The sequence below is a fragment of the Saccostrea cucullata genome, unplaced genomic scaffold (assembly GCF_032062105.1).
Source record: "Saccostrea cucullata isolate Sc308-1 unplaced genomic scaffold, CSIRO_AGI_Scuc_v1 ctg18881, whole genome shotgun sequence".
NCBI classification, from domain to species: domain Eukaryota; kingdom Metazoa; phylum Mollusca; class Bivalvia; order Ostreida; family Ostreidae; genus Saccostrea; species Saccostrea cuccullata.
Window position 1 is genome coordinate 1 of NW_026939276.1, and position 9,215 is coordinate 9,215.

General features: G+C 31.4%; 1 protein-coding gene across 1 annotated transcript; it reads left to right on the forward strand.

Moving 5' to 3' along the window:
* Positions 1 to 4,356: 4,356 nt before the first annotated feature.
* On the forward strand, positions 4,357 to 8,626 carry LOC134252717 (uncharacterized). Its single transcript, XM_062735226.1, has 3 exons — positions 4,357 to 4,749; positions 5,335 to 5,583; positions 7,948 to 8,626. Exons 1-3 carry the CDS (start codon positions 4,509 to 4,511, stop codon positions 8,376 to 8,378), a joined length of 921 nt encoding a protein of 306 aa, XP_062591210.1. The 5' UTR covers positions 4,357 to 4,508; the 3' UTR covers positions 8,379 to 8,626.
* The last annotated feature ends 589 nt before the right edge of the window (positions 8,627 to 9,215 follow it).

A 9,215-nucleotide genomic window follows, 5' to 3' on the forward strand; every position in this document is an offset into this window, starting at 1 on the left:
TATTATGCTCACTCCATATTTGTAGCTTCTTCCGCTGATCGTCACCATCATAGTATTTGTTGTTTTCAAGAAAGCAAAGCTCTTTAGCTACACACAAAAGTACCTGGTCGCCATTATGCTGCTGAACCTTCTCATCACGCTTCTAAACGGAATTCGAGATGGTGCTCTGACATTTCTAAAAATGGATTATGGATATATAGAATACAGAATCTGCCGATTCGTACTCACTTCTTTTTTTACTTGCAAAGTAATCTTCATGGAACATCGATTCGGATCGAGTGCTTCATGTCCTTTTCTCAATACAGTGGAGCCTCATTTATCCGGACGCTTTGGTTCCCAGTCAATTTGTCAGGATATGTGAAGCGTCCGGATACCTGAATCACCAGTTAAGCAAGACAACATACCATTAAAAAATTCCGTTCCGATAAAAAATCGTCAGGAAACTGAAGCATCCGGATATCTGGCGTCCGGATATCTGAAGGTCCACTGTATATGATCGTTGCATTTCCTTTGAAATGGAGGTTGTGGAACTTGAAGCCATTGTTTGGAATTTTTTTTGTAATTCATTTGAGTCTTTTGTCTCTGTCGTTAGTTTGGGGTTCTGGTATGCCATTGAAAAGGGTTTTGACGTTTCAGTTTCCTAGCAAAGATCACAAATTTAAAATTATCCAAGCTTGTACCATGGATATAAACTCGAGCTTTTATGAAAGTTTCATCTTCCACTTTCTTCATAAGAACGGAAATTATTTTTTATTCCTTCATTTCTTGTTTTTACCAATAATTTTGGATATAATGTTGGTTATTTTACTCACATACTTAATGCAAAAAATTTAAAGTTTGTGTCCGTTTTGTCACCAAAGACAGGAAAGAAAAGTAAAATTAGATGTCTCATTTTGATGAAATTGAATATTATTCTTGGCTTATCGTTTACTCTACGAGAAGTCCCTCTATTCACTTATGACACATTAGTTTTAGCATCATGAAGAAGGATATGGAGATAACGAACAGTATTCAATATAAAAGTCCATAAAACAATACAAAATAGGAGTAGAGCAAACACGGACCTCCGAAACATCAGAGGTGGGATCAGGTGCCATGGAGGAGTGAGCATCCCCTGCTGACCAGTCACACCCGCCGTGTGCTCATTTTCATGATCGGGAAATAACGGAAAAATCCGTCGTCAATTCAGTGTATAAATAATGGACTAACAATTGGTATTCAGCAATTTACTCAATGATAAATTGTATTTGTAATACTTTGAGATGTTTTTACATAATTAAATGTAACTTTTTTGTTAAATAAATATTTATTGCTTTAAGTTTTATCGACTGAAATATTATATTGATTTTCAATTATCGATTGATACAAGATAAATAATCATATTAGTAAAGTACTGAAAGAAGTCAGTATGTTTGTTGAAATAATTTCGAAAAGCATTCTTCTTTATTTTGAAAATATTTGAGGATCTCTACTGTGCTCAGGATTTTTAAAAAAAGCAGAATGAGGGGCACAAAGATACTCTTGACTCCCCCTATTCAAAAGTGGTTATTGGTATAATAGCTTCCTATGAATCTAATATTATTGATGTCTCTCCTCTCACTTTTTCAAAATATTTTTAAATATATTTCTTTCAGCCTATAATCGTACACGATAACAAATACATATCATATAAGCATTCATTGAGTCCCTAATTAAGTGAATCGAAGTTTCATTACAATACCCGTCCCCGCGAAGTAAATAAAAAAAAATATTTTCTGACTTCTTTCTTGGAAATATATATTTTTTTCACATCGACAATCATATCAGAGGAGTAGAGCAAACAAAGACCTCTAAGAGCACCAGGGGCAAGGGGCGGGATAAGGTGACGTAAAGGAGTAAACATCTCTTGTCGACAGGTCACAAAAGCTGTTTGTCCGTATGCTTCTTGTTACGAGCAGGTAAACGAAAAAATCAGTAGACAATTAATTGTTTAAATAATGGCCTAACAATGCGTATGAAACATGAATATAATTGTGATCAAACAGTATTGAAAGTCAAATGTTCAGATTTTGGCGATGTTTCCTAAATTAATTGTCGATTGAAATATTTCAAAGGTCAATTTCCACAGGGAACACTCCATACGTTCTTATTTTACTTAGCTTATCCTTTACAAGATCATTCAACATAAAGAAGAAATGAAAAAGGTGCAGATAAATAATTTGAGTGATACACATGTAGATCTAAAAAGAAAAAAATCTGCAAAAATACAAATTAGTGAAAAGGGCCTGTACCTCCTAAAAATTCAGGAATGGGATCAGAACATGTAATTCTTCAAATCATTCCAAGCATTTTAAATGCCAAACCGATAGGGATGAAATCAAAATTTCATTTCATCTAGAAGTAGCCTCCTATGCCCTGAAAAAAATAGTTCCTGTCAAAAACCTTTATGAGAATCTTATATTCAAATAAGAAACTCAAAAATTGCTGATGAATTGCTACAAATTTACATCTGAACTGTGAAGCATTGAGGGAGCATAAATTTCTATACTTGTAGGACAGGCAATACATTGGTCTATGTAATTTGAAATTGTTTATTTTAAAGTAATTAATCAATGCAAGATAGTGCAAGTGTAGACAATGAATGTCTTCGAATAAATTACAGTATTGGATAAAGGTAATACATATGAAAATGCTTATTTCATATTTCTGAGTCAATCGACTGGTATGTATTTAGACATGATGTTTTTGATAAAACAAAACCTGAAACACGATTATGAAAACTTTTGATAACTGTACTTATTTAGACTCATTATTATCTCATAATATTTCATAATTATGACCCAACTGAGACCACTGAAATTTTTTTTCTTCGTTTTTTCTTGGTCAATGTATATCTCTCTTCAATTCAATTTATTCTCTCAAAACCATGTAAATGGTACATGAGGTACAAAAACATATAAAACATATATACATATAATACAGTGGGTCAAGCAGAAGGTGATAATGAAGGAGAACAGACAATACTATTAATTTTAGAAATAAATGTACATAATTGTTTCAAAGAATCAACATCATTTTGGCACATGATTTCACAAAACTTGATGATATTTGGGTTAGAACAAAATTTTTGGTTCAAATAAACTTTTCTTAGTTGGTTTAAAGCACTGCATTCTAAAATATAATGATACTCATCTCCTATCTGGTTACTACTGCATAAGCTACAAACTCTTTCATTTCTTTGAGTACCATTCCATCTACCTGTTTCAATTGGGAGGTGGTGATTTGTGGTTCTAAACTTAACAAAAGTTTTTCTAAATTTAAATGATAACAGTGTTAAATATTTTTCGCACTCAAAATTGGTTTTGAAAATTCTATAATTTAAACTTTTTGAAGATTCTTGAACTTCACTATTCCACTTTTGAATATATTGATCTTTTAATCCTGTTTGACTGTAGCAGTTATCCATTCTATATTATAAAAATAATGTTCGTGCTCATACCATATATTTGATAAACCACATCTATCAAAAATCTTTTGTACAAATGATATCCATGAATTTTTCATTTGCTCTTTATCATGTTGTTTACGTAAATACATATATACTATTCTACACAATTTGTTTTCTTTTCCATTCACAAGGTTTGCCCAATATTTTATAATTCTTGAGTAAATATTTATGTGTAATGGAAACCTACCAGTTTCTCCATAAATCATATAACTCGGAGTGCTACTTTTCAAATTCAGTATATGTTTTAAATAACGTAAATGTACTCGTTCAATAATATCGATATTTTCATACCCCCATATTTCACAGTCATATAACAATACTAGTAAAACTACTTTATCAAACAAATCCAACTCCGTATGTATGTTGTTAATATTTTTTCAGAATGTATTTGAGACAATGTTAACATTGATGTTATCTTTAAGGGTGCATAGACACAGATTTGCAGTTAAAATTTTCTCAAATTTTCTGTATAATATCACGAATGATATATTATATAGTTTTTATTATATTTTTGTGCAATGCCCCTGCAATATATAAGTCGTAATAAAATACAGAAAATTTGAGAAAATATTAACTTTAAATCTGTGTCTATGCACCTTTAAATAATTGTTCTTTTTTGTTTGTTATTAAGAAATTATCGACGATGTTACTGTGATATTTAAAACTTTATATTGATTTGGGTTCTTTTTTTATATCTTAGTAAAATGATCAAAAACAGTTACACTAAAAATGAAGATAACGAACAGCGATTATGTTCAGAATTCCTTTGAAACTATGCATAAAGAGATCGAAGCAAAGTGTATTAGGTTTTCTTTATTCATGATTAATGTATTGATCTCTTGGTTATCTGTAAGAATGTTACCCTAAATCTTAGCGGTTCTGAGTTTGATATATGACTATTTGGTGAACTAAATGTTTAACTTCCTTCTTACCTTTATCAATCGGTTGTAATCGATAAATATCTCGCCTAACAGGAACGACGTGATTTGGATGTGTAGTTGTGACGAGAAAAGAATTTGATATGTCTCTCAAAATTCTTTTGATGATTTTATCAACAACTGAGTGTATCTATTCTCAGATTTTGTATAAGGATACAGAGAACAATGTACAATCTTTTCTTATTGAAGCCCAAACGTCAACTTTGCAGACATCATTAGAAAAGTGTGAAGTCAGTTTGAGTGAGAAGTCTCTAAAGAAAGAAAATATAAATAACGCTTATATGGATATTCTGAAGCTATATGGATCGAAAAAATTTCCTGATGGTACAGTATCAATAGTAGTGTGATCCATATTTGCCTCTCAGCATCCCTTTATGTGTTGTTAAAAAATTTTTGGAGACAGTAGCTGACCCTTCATTATTAATCTTGATGCTGGGCAAACGTTTTGAAATGTTCAGGCCTATTAGGCCTATTATTTTTTGGTTAAAATGTTAAGGTCAGCATTAGGGATTCTTATCAATAAGATGAAAGTGAATGATCGTAGTCCTTTTTTGAAATTGTAACACAATTATAAAAGGTGGTTTAAGAATAGAAATTTAAAGTTTAATCACACATTGCTAAAGGGAAAAATTTCCAAAATTTTAGGCGTACAATAGCTCCAAAACAATATAAGGTATAAAGTTAAAAAAATTACATTTTTTAATATTTCTTGGTGTAACAGATACATGTAGAAAATATTACTTAAACACAAATATTTTTAATCATCGGGAAAAGTCATACCAAAAAATCTGCATATTTTTTTAATGCACCTGCTTAATCCTGTACTTCTACTTGCAACATTTTAAGATATCAATCGCCTATTACTGTATAATCAAAAGCATGTACATGTGAGAGCATATATCGTTTCAGACCGGACAATATCTGATTGGTGTAAGCGACATCCTAGTCTGATTATTGCGGATGCGGACAACTGTCATCAATATTACAACTGTTCTGGAGAAGACTACTACTTGAGTTCCTTTGCTGGTACTTATGGAGTCTGGCCTGCGCGGAATAAGCATGAATGTCATTATCCGGAACTATTTTCAGAGGAAACTTTGAAGTGTGAAAACTACACAAAAGTTAACTGTGGGAAAAGATATGAACCAGTGTGGGGATGTGAGTAAAATCTATCAAAAGTTGTATTTTTACCTAAAGGAATAAGAATAAATATTTTTGAAATTACAGTTACATTTTGGTACGGTAAAATTTTCGTAGTTTAAGCAAAACATATTGGTTCGTGATAATTTGATTTCACGGTAGAAAAATGCATATACAATGTAATAGTGTAGATTTTTGGATTTCTTATTTCGCGAAAGACATGAATTAGTGGGTCTATTCATGAAACTATAACAAAAATTAAAAAGAGCAGCCATTTCACAATAATTTGGTGGTTGTGATAGCTTTTGCCCTTGTCTCGTCCTTTAAAGGTAATCAGTCCCTCATTGACAGTCTCCTGCTGGCGAGGTTTGTAGACTTTATTATGCTTCATAATTGAACAGCTTTTAAAAAGGCTATGTTCTTTTCATATATAGTTTTTCGTTCATGGGTATGGCGCGAAGCGGATTATAAAAATAGCGTAAACTGACCCAAACCAGGTTATACTCGAATAATTTGGCCAAGAACTAGAGTCGTTCCTTATCATTTAATTCTAAAATAATTAATCAACTTTGGGTGTAAAATTATGCTGCTTTTTATGAGTTCAAATATGCCAGTTGTTGACGCTAAGTCGTTCAGCTTCTTGACACCTTTTCCAACGACATTTTTTGGTATAAAATTTCCACTGTTTGACATCCACGACATAATAATATCTATGTAAAAATAATCTAATACATGTTCAGGACTTGTCTTGTATGGAACCGTTATCAATGTTTTAATTTCATCTTTCTAACAATTATTTTCACTGATTTTAATAGCCTTGAAGTTTTCATTTAGATACTAGTAAATGAAAAAATGAAATCAACACTTAATAACTTGAAAATACATTGAAGCAAAAGTTGCATTGCACCTTTATTTTTGTCAGATACCCCTCTACCGCTTTTGATTTGATATACGAAATGAAATATGGTCTAAGTGTAGCATATTTCAGTCAACATCCTCATATCTACAGATAAGTGTATTTAACCTTTCATGTTTTTTATCTCAAAATGAATTTGAACAATATTTTGTTTATTTCATCCAAAAGATCCTGGAGGCGGTGGTTTCCTTGTCCATGTTCCTAACAATCTATCATACAAGTTACCTTTGTTTGAAATAAATTTTAATATTATCTTTTTTTTTTAAATTGTAGTGAAAGTTAATTCAAGAATCCTTTCCCTAACACATTTCCAAACTATGGAGATAACTATAGCCAAGCTCAAAATTCCTTAAAAAAAATACAAGATAAGATCGGAGCTAACACTGACCTTCAAAAACATCAGAGGTCGGATCAAGTTCTATCGGTAAAACCTGCCGTGTGCTCCTTGCCATGATCGGGAAATAACGAAAAAAAATCCGTTAACAGTTGTGTAAGTAATGTTTGACAATTAATATGAAAAAACGTCAGTCAGCATTTGACTCAAAGATAAATTGTATTTCATTGCAAGGTCATTATATCGACCATAAGAAATAATGAATGTAGACGAGACAGCTGATGATCTTATTTTTGCAACTTGTTTGTCAATAACATCGTTTGTTTTAGAAATGTACATATACAAACTATACCCTTGAATTGCGTATCGAATCAACTGCATGGGATGAAGGCATTATACTGCATAAGTAAGGGAAGTTTATTATTGAAAAGTTAAAGTCATCACGTATATCATAGAGCTTGGTTGTTAGATTACCATTAACGTCTTTTGAATTATATTTCAAATAAAATATCTAAAAATGAAACAGATATGTCAGACCATGTGGTACTTTTTTTAGCTTAAGCTCACTGATATATCTTATCGACATATGAGAATGGATACATATTTGTAACCAATGTAAATTGACAATACGTCCTCGATATATCTAAATGAGGAGTTGCCACACTAAGTGTTTTCTTCATTTCACGTTCAATAATTTGAACATATTCTGCTTCATATGAATACAAAAATTGTTCTGCTAATAACAGGATGCAATTGGTACCCAGGGGAATTCCAATAGATTGTTAGAAGTCCCGATCTCCAAAAACAACAAAAATATTGTCAATCAGAAACTCAATCATCCTTTTTATGTCACCTTCAGAGTAATTATGTGATCAATCAGAATATTTTTAACAAAAATAATTTTGCAAATGACCAATGACACGATTAGTCGATTCACGAGTTCCATTCTTATTCAAAAAGCAGCTGCAAATCACTGCAAATCAAAAAGCCTCAAAGTAGAGATGATAAAGAATGAAAAAAAAAATCACAAAAACTGTAAATGTCATTTATTTTAATTATCTGATTTTAACACTATACAATTTAGAACAAACTAGATTACCTTCTTCAGTTTGCAAAAAATTCTTTTTTACAGGCAGATACGTTCGCCTTCAGTGCAAATTTTCACTTTGTGTAGCCTGCGATGCGAGATATCCAAAATGTGAAGGTAAAGCCGATGGATTGTATCCAAAAGATGATGGTATCGTGACAAATATGTTCAAAATATGTCAAAATGGTCGGACAGTCAAATTAGGGTCTTGTTCTTATGATCCAATTTGGTTAATTGAAGAATTTCCCTATGAAGGCAGATGTGTACATCGGTATGCTATACCCAAAGATAAGGATGTGATGGGTTTGCTTCCGTCGTGTGAGGGTGTAGAGGATGGTAACTACCCGTTTGAGGATCGCTATTGTGATGCCTATTATAGATATGACGGTGGTATCGCTACACCTGTAAAATGTCTTCCTAACACGCTTTTTAATAATGTAACTAGAACTTGTCAAGAAGGAAAGAGATGTTGGTGATCTTAAAATTGAAAAAAAGAATATTGTTCAATCAATGTACTGCAAATTGCGTTGCATAAATGCAAACTTTTTCATCTTTTGTCGACTTAAAATGTTAATATTAGTGAGTGATCTTAGATACTGAAGAGAAAAATCGTCGAAAGAAAATAATTTATTGTTTTTATATGTATTTTATATTCATGTGTTTTCATTATTAGTGAATAGTCAATGTCAGTTCTCTTAATGGAATTTCTCTCAATAAAATTGCATACGTATATACCCTCATATTGAGGTATCATCTTGTATTCTTAATGTGAAACCATATAGTCTCACTTTTCTTTGTAACAAAATCATTTTTGAAAAACTGTCATCTACCGAATTTAAAGAGAAAGAAATGAGATATAGAATATTATACAAGTTGGTTTTGTAACCTAATTAGGGCTTTAAATTATAGTGAACATGATTTGGAAGTATATAGGAAATTATTTAATTACCTAGAGACTTTTAAATGAATGTTAATCAAAAGAGTACACTTAGGACTTAATTCAATCCTGTTAAAAAAAAAAAAAAAAAAAAAAAAAAAAAAAAGTCCATGAATTTTAGATGCACCCGGTACTCAGACACAAGAAGAATAAGTTATTTAAAACGTAGATCCTCAGCCCATTGAATCTAAACCATGGTCAACGCTAAAAGAAAATACAGTTGTAACTTGTAAGTAATAAATTTGATAAAGTGTGAATTAACCTTTGTAAGTTATAACAAATAATAGGTAATAATCAAACTTTAAGCATTCGTCGATCCTTTGAAAATTGCAAAGAAATAATAAAGCTTTAATAAAAATAATTTAATTTGGCAAGT

Bases quoted from the DNA above. Each gene is read 5' to 3' on its own strand.
- LOC134252717 (XM_062735226.1), top strand. From the start codon at position 4,509: ATGTCTCTCAAAATTCTTTTGATGATTTTATCAACAACTGAGTGTATC. The intron at 4,750-5,334 runs GTACAGTATCAA...ATATCGTTTCAG, and splicing joins ATCGAAAAAATTTCCTGATG to ACCGGACAATATCTGATTGG. The intron at 5,584-7,947 runs GTGAGTAAAATC...TCTTTTTTACAG, and splicing joins ATATGAACCAGTGTGGGGAT to GCAGATACGTTCGCCTTCAG.